General features: G+C 43.2%; 1 protein-coding gene across 1 annotated transcript in view; it reads left to right on the top strand.

Moving 5' to 3' along the window:
* Positions 1–26,209, top strand: part of vezt (vezatin, adherens junctions transmembrane protein) — a 66,025-nt gene that overhangs the window by 5,938 nt on the left and 33,878 nt on the right. The window contains exon 2 of the mRNA XM_078235178.1: positions 16,084–16,215. Within this exon, the coding sequence (XP_078091304.1) occupies positions 16,084–16,215 (132 nt within the window). The remainder of the gene's footprint in view (positions 1–16,083; positions 16,216–26,209) is intronic.

The raw sequence follows: 26,209 nt of genomic DNA, 5'->3' as shown, positions 1-26,209 counted from the left end.
CAAGGCCCCAGCAATTTACAGCCTTGCCTCCCTCAGTATTCTGGGGTAGATCCTATCAGGTCCTGGTGATTTACCTACTTTAATGCTTTTTAAGATGCCCAATACCACCTCCTTTTTGATATTGATATGACCCAGGATACCCACCCTACCCTAGGCTCCTCATCCACCAAGTCCCTCTCTTTGGTGAATACTGATGCAAAGTATTCATTTAGTATCTCGTCCATTTCCTCTGGTTCCATGCATAGATTCCCTCCACTATCTTTGAATGGACCAATCCTTTTCCTGGCTACCCTCTTGCTCTTTACATACGTATAAAATGCTGTAGGATTTTCCTTAATCCTGTTTGCATAAAGCTAAAGTTTATGGGAGGCTGGCCAGGAGGGCATTGAGATTGTCAAATCTTGAGAAATGGAAGGCATGGATGTGGGTTTCAGCAACAGACGTGCAGAGTCAAGGGCGTTAGACCATGTAACAGATACGCATCAGGCATCTTGGATACAGAATGGATGTGTGGTTGGAAGCTCATAATGGTGTCAAATAATTAATGTAAGTTGGGATGATCATGGCACTACGTCAGACAATTTTAGTAGCAACTTACGTTGAGAGCATCTGTGAATGGCCTGTGTGCTATTAAATGTTGCAAAAGTGTATGTTTAAGTAGCTTCATATTGTGAAACAAAACTGCTTCATTGGCAGTCTCACTGAGCATGATGTTCAGTTATTAGATGTTAAGTTCTAATTTCACTGTTTGCGTTATGATAATTTAATGTTGATGCATACATTTTGTTAATTGCAACATGTGCTTTGACATTGGATACAATGTGTGTGCATCTCCAGAAATGTATTTTGATTTTTTTTAAAAAGTAGGATTTTTAAATAAATTTTCTGGTGTGGAAAATGAACATGTTGCAATTCAGCCATTTAACAACATGTTAATTGTGAATCTCGTACTGTTTACTGGATTATTTATTTTTTCATATAATTTATTAAGCAGTAGCTATTTGTCATAGAGGGAAGGATAACATCCTGTTTTATTATTGTATCAAAATAGTGTCCAACCACATAATGACAGCAATATTTTCACAAAACTGGACCTTTTCTGCCAAGCAGTTTAGACAAGCAATAGCGCGGTGACAATGTTACTGGATTAGTATTCCGGAGGCCTGGAATTTTTCACAACAGCTGGTGGAATTTAAGTTTAATTATGAAATCTGGAATAAAAATGCACGGTGGCACAGTGGTTAGCACTGCTGCCTCACAGCACCAGGGATCCGGGTTCAATTCCCAGCTTGGGTCACTGTCTGTGTGGAGTTTGCATGTTCTCCCTGTGTCTGCGTGGGTTTCCTCTGGTGCTCCTGTTTTCTCCCACAGCTGGTTAGGTGCCTTGTCCATGCTAAATTCTCCCTCAGTGTACCTGAACAGGTGCTGGAGTGTGGCAACTAAGCAATTTTCACAGTACCTTCATTTCAGTGTAAATGTAAGCCTCCTTGTGACACTAATAAATAGACTTAAGACTTAAACTTAAATGCTAGGATCTGTATTGAAATTACCAGATTGTTGAAAAACCCCATCTGATCCACGAACGTCCTTTAGGGAAGCAAATGTGCCATCCTTACTTGGTCTTGCCTATATGTGGCTCACAGCATTTCTTAACTGCTCGCTGAAATAGACTGGTAAGTCACTCCTGAACAAGAGGCACATTGGACTCAAAATGTTAACTCTCTTCACAAATGCTGGCAGACCTGCTGGGCTTTTCCAGCATTTTCTGTTTTAATTTCAGATTTTCAGCATCCCCAGTATTTCACTTTTATATTAGTAATGCACTCTGTATCAACATACACATTAGGAGCAGAAATGGGCCACTCAACCCCTCGTGCCTGCTCTGCCATCCAGTGATCTGATTGTAACCTGAACTCCACATGCCCACATATTGTCAATAACCTTATCGCGAATCTTTTTACCTCTGCCTTAAAAATATTCAAAGACATTGCTTCCATCACCTTTTGAGGAACTGAGTTCCAAAGACCTATGATCCTCTGAGAGAAAACATTTCTCCTCATCCCTGTCTTAAATGGATGATCCTTCATTTTTTAACAGTGGTCACTAGTTCTAGATTCACCCACAAGAGGAGACATCCTTTTCTGCATCCATCTTGTCGTGGCCTCTCAGGATTTTGTATGTTTCAATCTAGTCTTACTCCAGTGGATACAGGCCTACATTGTCCAACCATTCATCATAAGACAGCCCATCCATTCCAGGTATTGGTCTAGTAAACCACCTGTGAACTGCTCCAATACATTTACATCCTTCCTTAAATAAGGAGACCAATACTGTACACAGTACTTCAGCTATGGTCTTACCGATGCCCTTTATAACTGAAGCGTAACCTTCCTACTTTTGTATTCAATTCCTCTCGCAATAAATAATAACATTCTATTAGCTTTCCTAATTCTTGCATTATGGCACGGTGGCACAGTGGTTAGCACTGCTGCCTCACAGGGCCAGGGATCTGGAAATTCCGACCTTGGGTGATTGTCTGTGTGGAATTTGCAAATTCTCCACGTGTCTGCGTGGGTTTCCTCCGGGTGCTCCAGTTTCCTCCCACACTTCAAAGATGGACGGGTTCGGTTGATTGGCATGCTAAATTGCCCCTAAGTGTCAGGGTAAATAGGGAGTTACGGGTATAGGCCTGATTGTGGTCAGTGCAGACTCAATGGGCCAAATGGCCTCCTTCTGCACTGAGGGATTCTATGATCTGCATACTAACTTTTTGTGATTCACTAGGACATCCAGATTCCTCTGCATCCCAGAGCTCTGCAATCTCTCACCATTAAGATAATATGCTCTTTCTGCTAAGATGGTCACTTTCCCATTTTCCCACATTATACTCTATTTGCAAGATCTTTGCCATCTCAAAGAACAAAGAAAATTACAGCACAGGAACAGGCCCTTCGGCCCTCCAAGCCTGCACCGACTATGCTGCCCGACTTAACTAAAACCCCCTACCCTTCCGGGGACCATATCCCTCCATTCCCATCCTAGTCATGTACTTGTCCAGATGCCCCTTAAAAGTCACTACCGTATCCACTTCCACTACCTCCCCGGCAACGTGTTCCAGGCACCCACTACTCTCTGTAAAAAATCTGCCTCGTACATCTACTTTAAAAGAAACTTAACCTATCTGAGAGAATCACAGATTTATTATGGCACAGAAAAATGCCACTAGGCCCATTGTGGCTGCACTGGCTCTCCAATGAAGCAGTATGACTTTGTGCCTTTCCCCCATACCCCTGCACATTGTTTCTATCCAAGTAATCATCTAATGCCCTCCTGATTGTCTCTTTAAGTTGTATCTAATGAATTTTATTTTATTTTGAGGAGGTGACTAGGTGTGTAGATGAGGATAGTGCAATTAACGCATTTTACATGGACTTCAGTAAGGTTTTTGACAAGGTCTCGCCTGGGAGACTGTTCAAGAGGTAAGAACCCATGGCATCCAGAGCAATTTGGCAAATTGGATCCAATATTGGTCGAAGATTGCTTTTGTGACTGGAAGTTTGTGTCCAATGGTGTACGACAGGCATTGGTGCTGGGTCCTTTGCTTTTTATAGTGTACATTAATAACCTAGGCTATTGAAAGTAGGTAGGATCAGTAAATTTGCAAATTACACGAAAATTGGTGGTGTGGTAAATAGCGAGGCGCAATGCCTTGGATTACAGGAAGATATAGACGGGCTGGTCAGATGGGCAGAACAGTAGCAAATGGAATTTAACCCTGAGAAGTGTGAAGTGATGCATTTAGGGAGGACTAACAAGGCAAGGGAATACACAATGAACGGTAGGACTTTAGGAAGTACAGAGGACTCCCAGAGGAGATTTGAGCTGCATGCGCAAGGCCCCTGAAGGAAGAGGGGAGGAGGAGGAATCATGATTGAGGTGCACAAAATTCAGCGCAGGAGATTTCAAGGGGATTTGAGGAAAAACGTTTTCACCCAGAGGGTGATGGGAATTTGGAACTCACTGCCTGAAAGGATGGTAGAGGCAGGGATCTTCACAATGGAGAAATATTTAGATGAACACTTGAAATGCCTTAGCATACCGGGCTATGAACCAAGTGCTGGAAAATAAGATGAGAATAAGTATGTGCTTAATGTCCAGCGCAAACATGATGGGCCAAAGGACCCTTTCTATGCTGAAAAACCTGGTGACAAGTACCAGACAATGCCATTTTCAACACTGAAGAATCTAACCATCTTGCCACTCAAGTGGATAGAGCTGTGAAGAAGGCCGACAGTGTGTTAGCTTTTATTAACAGGGGGTTGGAGTTTAAGAGCTGTGGGGTTCATGCTGCAACTGTACAGAACCTTGGTGAGACCACATTCGGAATATTGTGTGCAGTTCTGGTCACCTCACTATAAGAAGGATGTGGAAGCGCTGGAAAGAGTGCAGAGGAGATTTACCAGGATGCTGCCTGGTTTGGAGGGTAGGTCTTATGAGGAAAGGTTGAGGGAGCTAGGGCTGTTCTCTCTGGAGCGGAGGAGGTTGAGGGGAGACTTAATAGAGGTTTATAAAATGATGAAGGGGATAGATAGAGTGAACGTTCAAAGACTATTTCCTCGGGTGGATGGAGCTATTACAAGGGGGCATAACTATAGGGTTCATGGTGGGAGATATAGGAAGGATATCAGAGATAGGTTCTTTACGCAGAGAGTGGTTGGGGTGTGGAATGGACTGCCTGCAGTAATAGTGGAGTCAGACACTTTAGGAACATTTAAGCGGTTATTGGATAGGCACATGGAGCACACCAGGATGATAGGGAGTGGGATAGCTTGATCTTGGTTTCAGATAAAGCTCGGCACAACATCGTGGGCCGAAGGGCCTGTTCTGTGCTGTACTGTTCTATGTTTCCATGTTTCTATCTCCCCTTGATGTTGAACAACATTGCTATCACTGAATAGCTCCGTCATCAACATCCTGGGGGTTACCATTGACCACAGACGTTACTGGGCCAGCCATTTAATTCTGGCTACAAGAATAGGATAGAAGCTGGGAATTCTGCTGCAGGTAACTCGTCTCCTGGCTCTCCAAAATCTGGTCAACAAGTCTGGAGTATGGTGGAATACTTTTCCCTTGCCTAGATGACTGCAGCTCCAACAACATTCAAGAAGCTCAGCACCATCCAGGACAAAGCAGCCTGCTTGCTTGGAATCCCACCCACTCCCTCCACCACCGATGTAAAGTATGCACAGCAACAATTCGCCAAGGCTCCTTCAACAGCACCTTCCAAACTATGACCTCTTCCACATAGAATAAGAGCAGATAAACACCTGCAAATTTCCCTCCAAGCCACACACCATCCTGACTTGGAATCATTTTGTCATTCTTTTAATATCACTGAGTCAAAACCTTCTAAACAGCACTGTGGGTATACCTACACCACATGGACTGCAGTTCAAGAATGTAGCTCACCACCACCTTCTCTAGGGCAACTGGAGTTAGGCAACAATGAAAATATATATCCCCAATCTCTGTATGGCAATTTTAGTTTTTTCATTGTATTCTTTAAGTCCAAACACTGGGGCAGACATCTGGAGATTTGAACTTCAAAGTCTTTATGATTAGAAGTTGTAGACCATGTATTTCGACACAAAAGCAAAATACTGCAGATGTCAGAAACTGAAATAATAGAAAATACTGTTAATACAGGGCAGACTATCAGTGGAGATAGAAAGAGTTAACATTTCAATCAATGACCTTTCATTCAAAACAAAAAGCAATCACAGAGTGAGAGAAACATGGTGACAGGTTGGTGATGGTAGAAATGGTGGGATGGTGATTAATGGAAGGACGGGAGTGAATCAATGGCAAAATGGTGCAGGGCAAAAGTGGGTGGTAATGGGACAGGTAAGTAATTAAAAGATGGACCAGAAAATGTGTAAATATATTTTGATACTTAGTGCAAGTAGCTATTTCCTTTGCAAACCAGTATTCAAGAATGCCACAAGAGGTAATTCTCTTAACCTAGGCAACAAGTGTTGGGAGGCTATTTAACCAGGAGAAACGCTATATCTGAATCTAGCTATTTCTCTCTAATATCCACATACATGCTTTCCTGTTGACAGTATATATTAGCTAGCAATCAGGATTTCTTGCCATTTTGTTTCCTGTCCTACTCCTTTAACCTGGTGACATTTTGGGGAATTGTATCATACTCAGCTAGTTTATGCAATATAGAATGGGGGTTAAACTCAGGGTCACCCTGGTCACTGTAAAATAATATCATCGATACATTGATGTTTGGGGGAGCCTGACTTGATTCCTTGTGTACAATTTCTACTTGTTTCTCATGTCACATTTATTGTGTGTACCAGTTACACAAAATACCTGGCTTATGGTCAGATTTCCTACATTTGGAATGCGGAAATCATCACAGTTAGATTCCCAGCTATATCATTTGTGAATTTTCATCATTTGCAGTTTGAGAGTTTTCAGGAACAGGAAATTGTTCCTTTTTTGATTAATATGAATGCCCCACCTGCCTGTCTTCCCACCAAATCACTCAATTTCTTTCTTGTCTGGAAATCCATCTAGTTGTTCCCTGAACCTATTATGTGGTTGCTTCAGTGGATTTTTCTGGCAACTTAAAATGCGCAGTAAATACCTGTACCATTACTCTGTTCATTACTACAATGATGGCTTGCCATTGATGTTTGGGTTCTTACCATCAGCTTCAAAGTTTACAAGTGTGTCTAGTCAATGTATCACCTTTGAGTAGATTTTTAAGACTGATGGAGATACTAGTGAACCAATCTGTTCGTTCACTTGTTGTCTGCTGTTAAATGCACTGAAGAATCTGATTGATTGTAGATGAATGCCTTGAAACGTTAACAGACAACCTCTAACAGCTGTTTGTAAATTTCCATGAGCAAATTGTGCATACTCCTTTACTCGTGTGATTTAAAAGATGGAAGGAAAACTCCAACAGACATCTACGAGACCCAAACTGGAAAATGATTATTTGGAAGTAGAAAAGCAGTTGTGGTAATTTTTCAACACTGGACACGTTAATGACATTAAAACTACAACACCTGTTTGTACAGTAAACATGGTACTTTGTACATGAAATTTATGCCTCTGATTGTTTCAATTGTGTAGTAACAGCTGTTGTGACTGACAAAACTGTTTCACCAGTAATACAGTCGCTGAGTGCCTTTCATCTAAAGCACTGATAGGGTGTCCAACTATATCTTAATATTCCATGTAATTCTGTTCAAAAATAACATACATTTATCTCACACCTTCAAATGTAGTAAAATGTCCAAAAAACTTCACAAGAGCATTATCAAACAAAATTAACATGCAGCCACATAAAGTGAAGTGACCAAAAGCTTTGTCAGAATATAAAGAATGGCAGAGAACGAAGAGTGAGAGGAAGCTAGCTAAAGTTGTAAAACAAGAGTTTCTGCAGGTATTTAAACAGTAAAGTGAGTGTTGTCACTCTGAAGAGGACCAATGTGAAGTTGATAGTAGATAATAAGGAAATGGCAGATGAAATGAATAAATATTTTGCTTCAATCTTCACTATAGAGGATACAAAAATGTTCCAGTAATAGCTGTAAATCAAGAGGTGGAGAGGGGAAGTTAGTGAAATTGCAATCACTGGTTTTTTTTTAATGTTTATTTATTAGTGTCACAAGTTGCTTATATTAACACTGCAGTTGAGTTACTGTGAAAATCCCCTAGTTGCCACATTCCTGTGCTTGTAAGAGTACATTGAGGTAGAATTTAGTATGGCCAATGCACCTAACCAGCACGTCTTTGATGGGAAATATTCATCCTGGAGTTCAGTTACTAGTGGTGTACCGCAAGGATCTGTTTTGGGGCCACTGCTGTTTGTCAATTTTATTAATGACCTGGATGAGGGCGTGGAAGGATGGATTCGTAAATTTGCGGATGACACTAAAGTCGGTGGAGTTGTAGACAGTGCGGAGGGAAGTGGCAGGTTACAGAGGGACACAGATAAGCTGCAGAGCTGGGCTGAGAGGTGGCAAATGGAGTTTAATGCGGAAAAGTGTGAGGTGATTCACTTTGGAAGGAGTAACAGGAATACAGAGTACTGGGCTAATGGTAAGATACTTGGTAGTGTGGATGAACAGAGGGATCTGGGTGTCCATGTGCATAGATCCCTGAAAGTTGGCACCCAGGTTGATAGGGTTGTTAAGAAGGCGTATGGTGTGTTAGCTTTTATTGGTAGAGGGATTGAGTTTCGGAGCCAGGAGGTCATGCTGCAACTGTACAAAACTCTGGTGCGCCCGCATTTGGAGTTTTGCGTACAGTTCTGGTCGCCGCATTATAGGAAGGATGTGGAAGTGTTGGAAAGAGTGCAGAGGGGATTTACCAGGATGTTGCCTGGTATGGTGGGAAAATCGTATGAGGAAAGGCTGAGGGGCTTGAGGTTGTTTTCGTTAGAAGAAGGTTAGGAGGTGACTTAATAGAGGCATACAAGATGATCAGAGGATTAGATAGGGTGGATAGTGAGAGCCTTTTTCCTCGGATGGTGATGGCTAGCACGAGGGGACATAGCTTTAAATTGAGCGGTGAGAGATATAGGACAGATGTTGGAGGTAGGTTCTTTACTCAGAGAGTAGTATGGGCGTGGAATGCCCTGCCTGCAGCAGTAGTGGACTCGTCAACATTAAGAGCCTTCAAATGGTTATTGGATAAACATATGGATGATATTGGAATAGTGTAGATTAGAGGGGCTTTAGATTGGTTTCACTGGTCGGCGCAACATTGAGGGCTGAAGGGCCTGTACTGCGCTGTAATGTTCTATGTTCTATGAAACCAGAGCACCCAGAGGAAACCCACGCAGACATGGGGAGAAAGTGCAGACTCCACACAGACAGTGACACAAGCCAGGACTCAAATCTGGATTCCTGGCACTGAGGCAGCAATGCTCACCACGGTGCCACCCTGCCTGGAAGCCGTACTGAGAAAAACTAATGGAGTTTCAAGTCTGCAAGTCCTAATGGACTTCACCATAGGGTCTTAAAAGAGGTGGCTAATGAGGCAATGCATTGGTAATTTTCCAAAATTCATCAGATTTTGGGAAGGGTCCATCAGACTGGAAAGTAGCAAATATAATTCCTCTATTCAAGAAGGGAAGGAAGCAGAAAACAGGGAACTATAGGCCAGGTAACTTGACGTCTATTATGGGGAAGGTGTTAGAATCGATCACTAAGGTGGTTACAGCTGGGCACTTAGAGAAACTCAAGGTAATTGGGAAGAATCAGCATGGTTTTGTGAAAGGGCAATCGCGTTTAACCAATTTATTGCAGTTCTTTGAAGGAATAACATGCGCTGTGGATTACAGGGAGCCTGTAGATGTCCTGTTCTTGTATTTCCAGAAGGCATTTGATGAGGTATCACGTCAAAGGTTATTGCAGAAAGTAAAAGCTCATGGTGTCAGGGTAACATATTGGCATGAATTGAAGATTGGCGGGCAGCCAGAAAACAGAGTATGCATAAATGGATCTTTTTCTGATTGGCAGGATGTGTCAAGTGGAGTCCTGCAGGGGCATTAACTTTTTACAATTTTATATCAATGACTTAGATTGTTGTTGATATTGTAAATTGACTCAAATTTTATGAATAGTAAACCAGAACAAGAACTCTTCATTAAAAGCTGTTCTTTTTCGTTATACGAGTTGAAACATCTGTAGTTTACAACAAAAAACTCTGACATCACCTTATATTTATGTTCATGCTGGTTGATGGGTGGCATAGTGGTTAACACTGCTGCCTCACAGCAATTGCAGTTTCGGGTGACTGTGTGGAGTTTGCACGGTCTCCCCGTGTCTCCATGGATTTCCTCCGGGTGCTCTGCTTTGCTCCCACAGTCCAACGATGTATGGATTAAGTTGACAGGCCATGTTAAATTGATCCTTCATGTCAGGGGTATTAGTAGGGTAAATACGGGGGTTGCAGGGATAGGGCCTGGGTAGGATTGTTGTCAGTGCAGGCTCGATGGGCCAAATGGTCTCCTTCTACGCTGTAGGGATTCTATGATCCCATAACAATTTTCTGACTTCCTGTCAAGTTATGAAACTTATTGACACAGCTGAATCTTTATTTTTCTACGTTGGAATACATGGCAGTCACAGATAAAAGCTGAGAGTGAGAGAACGCACTGTTACACTCTGAACTGCATAAATGAAAGTATCAATTACCTTTATGAATGACCTGTGTTAGTCCTCTGGGACAGCTCCCCATCCCAGCGTATTCAGACCGATCAAATCTTGCTCATTGACCAGAAACTGAACTGGTCTAGCCACATAAATACTGTGGCTACAAGAGCAGGCCAGAGGATGGGAATTCTGCAACAATGGTGGCACAGTGGTTAGCACTGCTGCCTCACAGTGCCAGGGATCCGGGTTCAATTCCCGGCTTGGGTCACTGTCTGTGTGGAGTTTGTACGTTCTCCCCGTGTCTGCGTGGGTTTCCTCTGAGTGCTCCGGTTTCCTCCCACAGTCCAAAGATGTGTGGGTTAGGTGGATTGGCCATGCTAAATTGACCTTTGGTGTTAGGAGGACTAGCTAGGGTAAATGGGGTTATGGGGATAGGGCCTGGGTGGGATTGTGGCTGGTGCAGACTTGATGGGCCAAATGCCTCCTTCTGTACTGTCGGGATTCTACGATTCTAAGTTATTCGCCTCCTGACTTCCCAAAGTCTGTCCATCGTCCTCAAGGCATGTCAGAAGTTTGATGGAATACTCTCCAATTGCCTCAGTGAGTGCAGCTCCAAGAACACTGAAGAAGCATCATCCAAATCAAAGTTCCCCTCGATCAGCACCTGATCCATCAAAATAAACACTCTCTGTTCCTATCACTGACACACAGTGGCAGCAACTTGTACCACCTAGAAAATTCAGTGCATCAACTTGTCAAGGCTCTTTCAACAGCACCTTCCCAAACCCGCAACCTCTACCACCTGGAAAGACGAGGGCAGCAGACCCATTGGAACACCACCACCTGCAAGTTCCCTTCAGGTCGCACATCATCTTTAAATAGAACTATATTGAAAATCTGATTATTTGTTGACAGGCACCAAATATAATATCTGTGAGAGGCTACGATTGTGATGCGTTTTCTCTTCTAGAAACTAGAAGCAGGAGTAGGTCCTTCGAACCTGCTCCGCCGTTCATTTTGACCATGGCTGATCATTGAATTCAATATTCTGATCCCCCTTCCCCCCATATCCCTTGATCCCTTTAGCCCCAAGAGCTATATGTAATTACTTCTTGAAATCAAACAATGTTTTGTTTCCAACTACGTTCGGTGGTAGTGAATTTCACACATTCACCACCCTCTGGGTGAAGAAATTTCTCCTCACCTCAGTTCTAAAAGGTTTTCCCCTTATCCTTAAACTATGACCCCTAGTTCTGGATTCCCCCACCATTGGGAACATTCTTTCTGAATCTACCCTGTTAGAATTTTATAAGTTTCTATGAGATCCATACTCACTCTTCTAAACTCCAGTGAATATAATCCTAACCGACTTGGTCTCTCCACATATGACAGACCTGCCGTCTCAGGAATCAGTCTGGTAAACCTTCGCTGAACTCTTCTATGGCAAGGACATCCTTCCTCAGATAAAGACACCAAAATTGCACACAGTACTCCAGGTGTGGCCTCACCAACACCTTATACAATTGCAGCAAAACATCCCTATCCCTATACTCAAATCCTCTTGCTATGATCGTACCATATATCTGCACGCTTACTTTCAGTGACTGATGCACAAGGGCTCCAAGGTCTCGCTGATATCCACCTCTCTCAATTTACACTCATTCAAGTAATAATCTGTCTTCTTTATTGCTACCAAATAGATAATCTCACATTTATCCACATTATACTGCATCTGCCATGCAGATGCCCACACACTCAGACTGTATAAATCATGCTGAAACATCTCTGCATCCTCCTCACAGCCCACCCTCCCACCCAACTTTGTATCATCTGCAAATTTGGAGATAATATATTCAGTTCCCTCTTCCAAATCATTAAAATATGATGTGAACAGTTGGGGTCCTAGCACAGATCTCTGCGGAAGCCCACTAGTCACTGACTCCCAATCTGCAAAGACCCATTTATGCCAACTCTTTGTTTCCTATCTGCGAACCAGCTTTCTATTCACCTCAAGACATTACCTGCAATCCCATGTGCTTTAACTTTACAGCGTAGTCTGCTATGTGAGACCTTGTTGAAAGCTTTCTGAAAGTCCAAATAAACTACACCCACTGGTTCTCCTTGGTTAGCTCTGCTAGTTACATCCTCAAAAAATTCCAATAGATTCGTCAAGCATGATTTCCCTTTGTAAATCCATGTTGACTTTGTCGGATGATACCACTGTCTTCCAAATGCCGAGTTATGAAATCCTTGATAACGGACTCTAGCAACTTCCCCAGCACCGATGTTAGGCTCACTGGTCTATAGTTCCCTGTTTTCTCTCTACCTCCCTTTTTGAATAGCGGGCTTACATTAGCTACCCTCCAATCTGTAGGAACTATTCCAGAGTCCATAGAATTTTGGAAAATAACCACCCATGGATCTACTATTTCCAGGGCCACTTCCTTATACTCTGGGATGAAGATTATCAGCACCTTCAATTCCATCAATTTCCCCAAAACCATTTCTCTACTAATGCTGATTTCCTTCAGCTCCTCACTAAAACATGTTTCTCTCAGCACTTCTGGTACATTATTCATGTCTTTCTTTTTAGAGACTGAAGCGAAGTACAAACTTCATTCCTCAGCCATTTCTTTATTCCCTGTTTTGAATTCTACCGTTTCTGACGGTAAGGGGCCCCCATTCGTTTTTGTCAATCTTTTTCTCTTTACTTCTCTATAGAAACTTTTACAGTCAGTTTTTATGTTCCCTGCTAGCTTACTTTCATACTCTATTTTTCCCTTCTGAATCAATCCCTTGGTCCTCCTTTACTGAATTCTAAACTGCTCCCAATCCTCAGGCCTATTGCTTTATCTGGCCAATTTGTATGCTTCTTCTTTGAATCTGATACTATCTCTAATTTTCCTTGTAAGCCATGGTTTGGTGACAATTCCCTTACCACTCTTGTGCCAAACAGGAATAAACAACTTCTGGAGTTGACCTATTCATTTTTTAAATGCTTGCCATTGCCTGTCCACTGTCTTTCCCAGTCCATCATGGCCAATTCATGTCTCAAACCATCATTGTTGCTTTTATTGAGATTCAGGACCCTGGTCTCAGAATCAACTACATCATTATCCATCTTGACAAAGAACTCTATCATATTATCGTCACTCATCCCCAAGAGTTCTCTCACAACTAGATTGCCAACTAATCCTTTCTCATTGCACAACACCCAGTCCAAGATGGCCTGCTTGCTCCCTTGTTGATTCCTCAATGTATTGCTCCAGAAAAATCCAAAATCTCACCCAAATACTACATGATCTGCCCTGCCAAATGTTTTCCACATGTGCTGATTTTATTTCAAATGTTCAGCAACCACATTTTCCTTTTGACTAAAAGCTGTTGGATTATTGTGAAAGCATGACTGGTTCACAAATCCTGTGCCTGTGCTCTCACAGCTTAGTCTGACCTGTAGGCAACCTATTGCCCAACTGTGCCAATTGTGGCTCAGTTGGTCACCCTGCCACTGAGTCATGAGGTTGTGGCTTCAGATTCCACAAGTTTCAAGAGACTTGAGCACAACAATGCAATATGAAGGGAATATTGAATCCAAAGGTGTGTAGGTCAAGTGGATTAGACATATGGGGTTACAGGGATGGGCCTGGGTAAGAAGTCTGTCGGAGAGTTGGTGCAGACTCGATGGGCCAAATGGCCTCCTTCTGCACTGTCGGGATTCTATGAATGCTGTTTTGTCAGACATGCATTCCTTCCAAACAGATGTGAAACTGAGACCCTCTGTCAGGTGAGCACTAGAATTTCCATGGCACTGTTTCAAAGAAGAGTAGAGTTCACTGTCTTGGCAGTATTTATCTTTCAGCCAATATCACAATGACTCTGGTGGTTACCACATTGCTGTTTTTTTTTTGGGAGCTTGCTGTGTGCAAATTGGCTGCTGCATTTTGTACATTACAACAGTGACTACACCCAAATGGTTGTAAAGTGCTTTGGGACCTCTTTTCTTTCTTTTGGAATAACTAACGATGGGAAATAAATGTAGACCTTGCTGGTGACACTCATACCTTGAGAATTAATTTTAAAAATTACATTTGTACTTCCCATACAAGCTTTCTTTTTGGTCTGCCAATGATTGACAGTCCAGAACCAAATTACAGGCAGTAAGTAGATGGTGAGGGACTGTTGGGACTGCCCAAGTTCATTTTGCTTCAGGGAAGACAAAGTTTAATTCCATAAACTAAGATCCAGAAAGGAGAGAAAAATTTTCTCTCAGGAAAGCTGCCAGTTTTCAAAGTAATGACTGCTAAATACCTGCAGGGATATTGTTTCACACAATGTACTGAGCTGGATTTTCAGGGAATGCATGAAAATTAGAACAGGCATGCAAGGAGGTAGCATGAATGTTCTCTCCCTGCTACTTCAAATTCATCCCACTGCAGCCCAGAATCTGGGATAGGTATGCTAACTTCACACAGCAAACTCTGGGATAAGTGCTAACTTCACATATCAAACTCTTATGTTCACCTGGACTATAAAAAAAATGGCTCCAAATGTATAACATTTCCCCACACTTATTAATACATATCTCCTGTAATTTGATTACAAAACAGCGCTGTTTAACACAAACCTCTCAAATGTAATGCCCCAGTATTTCTAGACACAAGTACTGAAGACACTTCCATCTTCAGCTGTTACCAGAAACTGAACACCCTGGATTGCCGGTTCCGTCCTCCTTCCTGGCTGATCACTCAAATTAAAAAATTGTCGTGCATAGCCCTGAGCTGAACTTTGAACCCTATTTCCAGTTCATCAGTTGATTGCACATTTCAACCTCATCATAAACATGGCCCATCTATATCAACTACTTGTCTATTCTCTCTGTCAGACCTTGCTCAGCTTCTCTTATACTCTCCTCAGTTGTTCACTACACAAGCTTCAGCTGGTCCAGAGCTCTTGCTACTTGTGTCCTATCCACCAACCCGATTGCTTGCCGATCTTCACTAGGCCACTGCTTTTCAACTCCTATCACTCATACTCCCATCGATGGCACAGCCTGCAGCCAGCACCTTCTTGCACCCATCTCCCCAAACCCCTTTCCCTCGCTACCTACCTTTCCACCTTCAGAAGCCTCTTCAAAACCTAATTTTTTGACTGTTTTGAGCCATCTCTCAACATTCACTGACACATCCTGTTAGGTTCCAATAAATCTTCCTTCTGTTAAGACTGTTTGGACACTTCATGTGGGACAAGTGTTCTAAAGTTGCAAGTTGTTGTTAAATATTGATGAATTGTTTTGTCTTTAAAAAAAAATTTGCTACACTTCAAAACAAAATCTCAATTTCCTCTCTGCTTCCATTTTCTCGCCTTGCTTCCTGAAGCCAGCAATTTGTGAAGGTCAGTGGGTGCAGTTACTTTTCAGGATACAACCAAAATGATTAGTTTTTATTGGAAATTGTACAGTGAGCATCCTTGCAAAGCATCACATCTGTGTCCAACTTTGTCCTTGCCCAACATTCATATTTATCTGCATAAATCACTCAATGGGGATCAGGAGCAGCAGCAGTCCTGCCATCGCTTATCCCCTCCTTAACATGAAATAGTGGAGCCAATTTAAGTTCCTCTACTGCCATCCCATCTGAGCTTGATTAATTCCTGCCTTTACCAATTAAACTTGGACCCTTCCAGCACTGTACAATTGTGTCACATTACATGACCCATTGGGTCAGCATATGCTCATGGGATAGTTCTTTTTCATTCTTAAAGAAGAATTAGTAGTTTTCTTCAGTTAAACATGCCATAACAATGCAGATCTCTTGCAAGCATGAAAGTTAACTGTGTAATGTGCTTTTTCATTCCTTGCCTAACTAGCTGGTTTTTCTATTTCCCTTTTATCTATCAGAACTCTCCTTTGTACCAGTACTTGCAGGATGTGGGACACACTGACTTTGAAATCTGTCCAGCTTCATCACGGGCGGAAGAATGTTCATCAAAGGAGGAGCCAAATGAACTGGAAATCCCTGCCACACCAATAGTGAGTGCTTAGAACCTTGAAAATAGAGGAACATTATAGGACCTAACTCTCCTGACATTAAACATATAGTGTCCTTTCAGTTAATATTTGCCAAACTTAGCCATTGTATTTTGTCTTTTACATAAAAGCTAAACCATTGAGAAATTTCAGTCAGGATTTTGTGTAGTACATCAAGCATTTGAATTTATCTTGCGAGCTCATTTACAATAGCCCATTGAAACAACAACTTCATTTATGTGGAGGCTTTAATGTGGGAAAACATCTCAAGGTGTTTCACAGAAACATTTATCAAACAACATTTTACACCAAGCCACACAAGGTGATATTAATGTAGATGCCTAAAAGCTTGGTAAAGGTTGTGGATTTTAGCAGCATCTTTAAGGAGAAGACATAGACTGAGAGGTGGAGACATTGTCGGCTTGGAGGTTATAGGGAGAGAAAGTAGGGAGAGAAAGGCAATGGAAAGATTTGAACATAAGAATATTAAAATAAAGGTGCTTATAGAATCATAGAATCCCTCCAGTACAGAAGGAGGCCATTCTGCCCTTCAAGTCCCACCCTGGCCCTATTCCTGTAACCCCATATGTTTACCCGGCTAATCCCCCTAACATTAGGGTCAATTTAGGATGGCTAATCAACCTAACTCACACATTTTTGGACTGTGGGAGCACCGGGAGGAAACCCAAGCAGACATGGGGAGAATGTGCAAACTCCACACAGACAGTGACCAAGGCCGGAATTGAACCTGGGTCCCTGGCGCTGTGAGGCAGCAATGCTGGCCACTATGCCACCGTGCTGCCGTTACTGGACTGAGAGCCCATGTAGCTCAGCAAGCACAGTTAACTGTGGATGAGTAGAATAAAAAAATATTTTCATTGATTTATTTCATAGTATGAAAGTTGACTTTTTTTCCAGCCTTCAAATATTGTTTTGTTGATTCCGTCATAAGACAAGCATTTCTTCTTGATCGATACGGTGAGGCACCATAAGAATGGTGTGTACCCTTCTGAATCCTTTATCTGACCTAATGCAACAAGAAATAGTTTACTCGCCTTAAAGTTCTGCCATGACTTATTACAGAGTCTTAACAGGGTCTGTAATTTATTGAAAATATGCTGATTTATACTTGAAATTTAATCAGAAGTTGAGATTTCTTTCTGGGTTATACATACACTGATTATATTTTCATTCTGAGAAAAATATGCCTCATCTGCAGTGAATGTTGTTGATAAATTGAATATTTCTCACTGTGAAAGTGGGAGAGAACTGTAGTGAGTTTGAGATTAGGGTATATTATTACAAGAGAGTAAAGTGAGCTCTACTTTGCATGTGAATGTGTTTTATCTAATCTGGCTGGGATTGAAGTAGACTGAGTGCTAAAAGTGGAATGTGTTTCATTTGCCAGAACTGATGTCCCTCACCTTGAAAATAATATAAGAATCACCAACACATTTCTTATGGAGGAAGGAAGTTGCAATTGTTAAAATCCTCCCAATATATTCCTTCTGTGGAATGCAAATTATTTAAAAACAATCTGAGCAGAAATCCTAGCTTTGGGATTCTGTAGAAGTCTGTTTCCAATTATGTTTATGTGACCATCAGCCTAATGACTGTATTGAATGGTAGCCATGATGTGGAGATGCCGGTGTTGGACTGGGGTGGGCACAGTAAGAAGTCTCATAACACCAGGTTAAAGTCCATCACAAGCTTTTGGTGTGCTGCTCCTTCATTAGGTGAGTGTACCTGATGAAGGAGCAGTGCTGCGAAAGCTTGTGATTCCAAATAAAGCCGTTGTTATGAGACTTCTTACTGTATTGAATGGTGGCGCCGGCTTGATGAGCCATATGGAATACTCCTGCTCCAATTTCTTGTGTTGTGTCATACTGGAGGCATGACAATGCAGGAGCTAGGTTAGGCCCCACAACAGGAAATTTCAACAGCTCCTGGATGTTGATCATCCCAAGATTGCAAAGAAACATCAAACCTCTAATAGGGAAGAAAACTGGGGTAGGAGGGAGGAAATAAGCGAATTGAAAGAATTAATAGCAGACAGGTTTTTAACCAAATACATTCTTCAGGTTGTCCTCAAAGGAATAAGAATCAATAGGTCAAATCAATCCTATTTCAAGCCATGTTATTTATCCTATTTTCATTGTGTGCAGTTATATAAGAGAATAAATCTGTACAGTAGTCATATTTCTTTGTTATTGGCAAAATAACCTTCTTTTCCAAAAGTTTATCTGATGGATGTGACCTCCAGAGTGGGGTTTGGGAGGGAATCTGCAGTTGGATCCAAATACCCTACAGAAACATCAGTAGCACCAGTTTCACTCAATTGGTGGGAAGCTTTCAAATCAAATCTGGAGTCAGGCAGGGCTGCCCTCTATCCCTTGTCCTGTTTGTGTATTGTATAGAACCTTCTTGCCAAGTCCTTCAGGAAGGATTTGGGCATAAGAGGAGTGATGATCCCAGGCTGTGGAGGCACTCGGGTCAAAGCCTCCCTGTGCATGGACAATGTTGTCTTCTGCTCAGATTCGATGTCGGGGTGCAGGCTCATGAACATCTGTGACCAGTTCAAACTGGCCTCAGGAGCCAGGTAAACTGTGGCGAGAGCAAAGCCATGTTCTTTGGGAACTAGGCTAACTGATCCAATGTCGCCCTTTTCCTGATAGCCACCTTTGTGTGCGGCTGCATCAAGCTGTGTGTAGGTCCTTGGTACACAAGGACCCTACACACCAGATTTCACGACGTACTGAGGTTCTGCCTGTCTCCGGCAATGTTGCAAGGAATTGGTCTGGCCAAATTGCCACGCAATGCTTCAAGTTGGACCGTGCCTTATCACCTGTAAGTTTGTTCAGAGAAACACCTTTGATCACAAGGCGATCGAGCAGCAGTCTGCACATAACATCCTCGAGGCCCTGAGGGAAAAGGAGATGGTGGATTATGTCAGATGGTTCCTTAAGTCATTTAGCAGAATGCTTCATCACCAGACTTTTCGAACAAGCATCAAGACCTAGCTTGGCTGACGGTGAGAAGGGCACTCCCCGTCTTACCCTTCATGCACGCTCGAAGTCTCTGTGCCACGGCACACTGCTTTTGAAGTGACTGAGGGGGAAGAGATGATCACGCACTCCTTGTGGAATGCGCCTTTGCAAAGATGGTCTGGAGAGAGAGGCAGTGGTATTTGTCGAAGTTCTTCCCGAGCAGTTCTGTGGCACAAGACTCTGTGCTCCAGGCTATTCCCAGGGACACACATCGAGACAAACATCAACTGCCACTGGAGGGTCATTAACTCAGTGAAAGATGCTCTTGGTCTGCCCGAAACTTGTTGATCCTCCAGTGCAAAGAATTGTCCTTGACCAAATGTTGCAAATTGGCATATTCCAAGGTTCAGGATGACATGCTGAGGGACTCAAGTTTGGGGCAGCTGCCGCCAAGGCACAATCTGGAAAGGCCACCATTAAGGCCTTTCAGCCCATGTACACCGAGGGGCTGGTAACTGTAAAACCCCTCGGACTGTGTGCTTACTGTATGTAACTGCATTGAAGCACCACAGAGTGCAACATGACCGATATATATAGTATGAACAGAATTGTACTCTCTGTAATGAAAATATTCAAATGTTTGTAATGTCCTCATTACTGAATTGCAGCATCTCAGAGTGCGTCTTGATCTCTGGAGAAAATATCAATATCACTACACTTTCTTGTTAGAACAGTTTGAAATGTTTTGTAATGTCTCTTTCAAATCTGTATAAATAAAGTATATTTTTGCAAAAAAACCACTGAAATACATCATATAAGCCGTACCAGAGTATTGTATCAGATTAGAATCTCCTCCAGATAAATTTACATAACTTGCTAAAATGTTAAGCATAATTTGTCATTTAAATATATGTGTTTTTGCTGTCAAGTTCAGCTGGTGTGTTCTCTGACTGAAGCTCAATTTACACTTACTAATTTGAGAATTGTAGAAGGACCAAATCAATTTACTTTTTGAAAGGAGTCTGAATACTATGGAACATCTTGTATTGTTTTGAAAGCTGCATTGTTTTAAATTTGCGAATGATATGGAAATATTATCTTGCAAGTATGTACTTTATTGCAACTGTTAGCCATTCCTGTACTTCATAATGGCCAAATATGTGAAGATTCATTTCTCTATCAAAGAAAATGTTCTGCAAAAACTGTATGTGCAAACTTAAGTTACACCATTGTGATGTTGCTCTTGTCTAAGAGAATACCACAACCTCTGGTGCTTGACGTGAACTTGCAGCATATTCTATTTTGGGGCTACGCATTTTAACTGTAAAGCCGTGTTCCACTTTGGGCACTACAAATTAGGAAAGATATGTTGGCTTTGGAGGGATTGCAGCACAGTTTAATCTGAATAATACCAGGGTTAACAGTGTTAAATTATGAGAGCAGGTTATATAAACTTGCCTTGTATTTCCATGAGTGCAGAATGTCGAGAAAAGATTCAATCAATGTGGTTGCAATGTTGAAGAGATTTGATGGGGCAGATATGGAGCAATGAGAATAAGGAGACATAACTTAAAAATTGGAGTGAGGCCATTTGGGTGCAAAACTGGGAATCAGTTTTTTACATTAAATGTAAAAAATATGCAACTTGCTGCCCTAAAGACTGGATCTGGGGCAGTTGGAAGCCTCCAAAACTGGTAGATTATTGTTAAGTAAAGAATATCAAGGAATATGGAGAAAAGGCGAGTGGATGGATTTAAGGTACCGATAATCTACAATATAATTGGATGTTGAGTATGCTCGAGGGACTGAATGAGTTCCTCCCATTCCTAATGTTCCCGTATTTCTAACTAAGATTGCTAATTGTTTTTTCTATTGGACAAAAACTGTAATAATGCTGCTTAACTGGGTGGCACAGGAGTTAGTACTGCTGCCTCACAGCGCCTAGTACTGCTGCCTCACAGAGCACTGGGTTTGATTCCCAGCTTGGGTCACTGTCTGTGTGGAGTCTGCACATTCTTCCGTGTCTGCGTGAGTTTCCTCCGGGTGCTCCAGTTTCCTCCCACAGTCCAAAGATGTGCGGGTTAGGTGGATTGGCCGTGCTAAATTCTTACTCAGTGTACCCAAACAGGCGCCGGAGTGTGACGACGAGGGAATTTTCACAGTAACTTCATTGCAGTGTTAATATAAGCCTACTTGTAACTAATAAATAAACTTAAATAAATAAACTTAACTATTCAAATCTCAAGTATTGTGTACCCTTAAATTGGTTTGAATTAATTGATCATTTTGAATTTTGTTTGCGCTTCCTCAAACGTTTTTAAAGCTGGCCCCATTAATTTAAACTACTTAATCAGATTTACCTAGGGAACTTCAGCTTTGAGTGGGGTGGAAAATGATTTCAAATTGGCAGGAATAGATGGTAGATTAAATGTATAATGTCATACAAGAAAAAAAAGCATATTTCTGCAATGTCGCTTTCCTTGGGTTCTATTCTGAGCAATATCTAAGGCTGCAGAACAAGTGATGTTTATCTGAACGTGGGCTCGGCTTGACTTCGAGGCATTTTTACTCTCTTAACATTCAACCCATTTTTTCATTCAAAATATTTAATGGATCTAGTCAAGAAAACATTTTTTAATTATTATTATTCTTCCACAGGAAGTGGGCATCACTGGCTAGGCCAGCACTTTTATTGCCCATCCCTAATTGTTCTTGAGAAGCTGATGGTGAGATGCCTTTGTGAAACACTGCAATCCATGTAGTGTAGGTAAATCCTCAGTGCTGCTTGGAAAAAGTTCCAGGATTTTGACCTAATGCCAGTGATATACAGCTTGGAGGGGAATGTACAGATGGTGGTGTCCCCATACATCTCCTGCGCTGGTGATAGAGCCCTTATTTATTTCTCCTGGTTTGATGGTAATGGTAGAATGGGGGAAATGCTGGGCCATGAGGTTGCAGGCTATGTTTGAATAATATCCTGCTGCTGATGGCCTACAGCACCTCATGGATGCCCAGTCTTGAGTTGCTAGATCTGTTCAAAGTTTATCCCATCTAACACAGTGGTAGTGCCACACTACACAATGCAGGGTATCCATAATGTGAAGACAGGACTTTGTCTCCACAAGGACTGTGCGGTGATATGTCTTACCAATACTGTCACAGTCAAATGCATCTGTGGCATATAACTTGGTGAGGATAAGGTCAAGTTTTGTTTTGCTCTCGTTGGTTCCCTCACCACCTGTCATAGACCCAGTCTAGCAGCTATGTCCTTTAGGGCATTGCTAGCTCAGTCAGTAGCGGTGCTACCAAGCTACTCTTGGTGATGGACATTGAAGTCCCCCACCCAGAGTACATTCTGTGCCACCCTCAGTGCATCCTCCAAATGATGTTCAACATGGAGGAGTACTGATTCGGCAACTGAGGGAGGGCGATCAGTGGTGATCAGCAGGAGGTTTCCTTGCTCATGTTTGACCTAATGCCATGAAGCTTCAAAGGGCACAAAGTCAATGTTGAGAACTCCAGGGCAACTCCCTCTTGACTGTACACCAGTGTGCTGCCACCTCAGGTGGTCTGTTTTGTCAGTGGGACAAGACATACCCAGGGATGTTGATGGTGGTGTCTGTAACGTAGCCGTACTCACCGAATAATACTTTACAGACAGTGCCAGGCTGTTGCTCGACTAATCTGGGGCAGCTCTCCCAATTTTGGCATAAGCCCCAGATAGTAATAAGGAGGACTTTGCTGGATTGACAGGCCTGGATTTGCTGTTGTCTTTTCCAGTGCTTCGGTTGATGCCGGGTGATCAGTCTGATTTCATTCCTTTTTGTAGACGCTATAGCAGTTTGATTCAACCAATTGGCTTGCAAAGCCATTTCAAAGGGCATTTAAGAGTCAACCACATTGCTGTGGTCTGGAGTCTCTTCAGTTTTTGATCCGACTTCCGAAAAACGAATTCTACAATTGGCGAGCCAGCCAGGAGCTCAAATGCATAGTATTGGTCAACCGGCGTCAGCGATTGAGATGGGGCGAGGAAGGACAGAGACGGACGGCGTTACAAGGTAAGATTAACCTTGGTTCCTCTCTACCATCCTGTGCTTCTATCTCAATCCCTTCGGCAAACTAGTAACTATCCTACGGGCTCCTCGAACCTGGACATAAGACAGTCAGAGAGACACAGGTAACAAGAAAGTGGAGGGTTCGAGTCCCCCACATGTGCCTGGAGGTTAGAGTCCACAGGTTTACAATTGGCGAGCTAATACTAAAGGGTTCAAGTCCCTAGTAGGAAATAAATGGGTTAACAAGAAAGAGGTTCAAGTCCTCAGGGAATTAGGCAGTTAACTTCGCGATCGTGGGGGTTCGGGTCCCTGTGGTTGAATTTATTCAAGGCTGAGTTAGTTAAATTTTTAGAGAAGTGTAAAAAGGCAGAGGAAGAGGTATGGAAATCAAATACCTCTCAAAAGTGGAAAAACCTTATGTCTGGATGGACTAAGGTAGCTACTAGATTAAATGAGAAATCGAAACAAAATTCATGGCAGGTTCATGCGAAAAAGAGAAACGTACCCTCGACGGATGATACCGGCAATGTTAGACATTGGCAAGTGTTAAAAGCTTTATGTGAAATCCATGATCACAATATAAAGGTTAATGCGAGGCCTCTTGTCGCGACTGATTTTGAAAAACAAATGGGGCCCAGGGATATGTCTGGATTGCAGGCCCTCTTTAACAACGGGGAAGAAACCGAGACTGAGGACTACATCATGTCCCAGCTGCATCCTACCGCGCCCCAAATTCCCCCCCCCGATCCATCGGGAGTACTCACCGATCCGATAGCTGGATGTACCCGCAGCCAGACTAAAGTTAATGCTGATAAGACACCCGTCCCTGCCCCAAAGACTAAAAACACCTCGCGCTCGACCAGTAAGAAACAAAAAGGCCATCGAAGAAGATTACATAATATGTATGTGAGAGACTCAAACCAGACTGATTCCTCCTCCTCGGGGACAGAAACAGAGTCAGATACTGATCCGGAACCTCAGCAGTCAGGTCGCCCCTCTAGGGAATTCCCTATGCGACAGGTCCCTAAACCCGGACGCCCTGAATGGTGCCTGGTCCAGGACTTAAGAGCCATCAACGATATCGTTGCCCCTCTCCACGCGGTCATCCCTAATCCCGCAACCATCCTTGGTCAGATTCCTGCTCGGGCAGCATGGTTCACTGTCATTGATCTTCAACATGCCTTCTTCTCTATCCCTTTGCATACAGAATCGCAGTACCTGTTTGCTTTTACCTTTGAAAATCAGCAGTACGCTTGGACTCGCCTACCCCAAGGTTTTATCCATGTCCCTACCATTTTCTCCCAGACGCTTTGCAAACAGCTTAGCGCTCTTGACTTCCCATGTCACTCCGCCTTAATACAGTATATCGATGATCTTCTCCTTGCCAGTGTATCCCCAGATGCCTATGATACCGACACAAATTTTCTACTTAATGCCTTTCATTCCCTAGGGTATGTAATTCCCCCTGCAAAGGTAAAGAAGTGCCAGACTGAAGTGCAGTTTTTAGGTGTATTGCTTTGCGGGTCCAACCGCGCCCTCACCCCGGACTGCACATCCCCGATCCTCCAAACTCCGCCCCTTATATCCCCCAAACAGATGCACAAGTTCCTGGGCCTCGTCAACTTCTGCCATCAGTGGATCCCTAACGCGGCCTGCCTGACCAAGCTCCTCAGTTCATTCGCCTCTGCGAAGGCACCCTCTAAGTTTGCTCTCTCTACGGAGCTATTGGAGGTGTTTAATGGCCTCAAAACCTCCTTATCCTCGCCACCTGCCCTGGGCTGTCCCCTGTATGACCGACCATTCCAATTGTATGTGTCCATTGTCTCCGACTGTGCTTCGGCTGTGCTGACTCAGTCCCATGGCGACCGTAAACGCCCGGTGGCTTACTACTCATCCCCTTTGGATCCAGTAGCCCTTGGATATCCCCCGTGTACTCAGATCTTGCCTGCTATCTACCTGATGGTCACTGCGGCAGCCAATCTTACCCTTCAACAGCCGGTCACTGTCTACTCATCCCACATGGTCGTTGCTCTCCCCACTACCCACCAGACTCAACACCTCACCTGCCAAATATGAAATTGCCCTCCTCCACAACCCCTTATTGACCTTTGCCGTTTGTTCCGTCCTTAATCCCGCCACCTTCTTAGATAGCACCTCTACTCATTTATCAGAACCCCCCCCATTCCTGCCCCGAGCTCAATCACCTCCTGACCTCTCCTCGTCCCGACCTCACTGACCAGGCTCTCCCCGATCCCAATCTCGTCCTTTAGGTAGACGGTTCCTCCTCCGTCTCGCCTGCCGGTGACCCCCTCTCCAGTTACGCAGTAGTTTCTGACTCCTCCACTCTCTAAGTGGCGGCATTAGTGCCCGCTGTTTCAGCTCAGAAAGCGGAACTTTTTGCGCTCACACGTGCCTGTATACTGTCTGCTAATAGGGTGGTCAACATATATACGGACTCCCGATATGCGTTTGGGGTCGCACATGATTTTGGTGCCTTATGGGCTACCCGGGGCTTCCAAACTTCATCTGGCTCCCCCCTCTCTAACTCTGTGTTTATCGACAACCTCCTCCAGGCCATTCTTCAGCCTAAACGACCGTCCATTATCAAATGCGCTGCCCATTGCACTGACAACTCCCCTGTCTTCCGCGGGAACTCCGCGGCTGATGCAACGGCTCGACAGGCCTCGGTTTCGCAGCCACTTATTGTTTCCACGGGCACATGAGTCTTAACTGTGCAAACTGGCAAAGGTAATCCAGACATGTCCATCCTTCTTACTCTACAGGGGACGCCCCTGCCTCGGAACGGGACACCTGGCAGCAGCACCACTGCCGTCTGGATCCTGATACCGCCCTTTGGTGTACACCTATTGGTCAAGTCTATGTTCCAGATACCCTCCTGCCTTTGCTAATTAATCAGTTACATACGGACACTCACCTTGGAAAGGAGGGAATGTG

This window comes from Mustelus asterias, chromosome 19 (genome assembly GCF_964213995.1).
Source record: "Mustelus asterias chromosome 19, sMusAst1.hap1.1, whole genome shotgun sequence".
NCBI classification, from domain to species: Eukaryota; Metazoa; Chordata; class Chondrichthyes; order Carcharhiniformes; family Triakidae; genus Mustelus; species Mustelus asterias.
The sequence above is the reverse complement of the archived record's forward strand: the minus strand, read 5'-3'. Positions and strand labels throughout refer to the sequence as shown.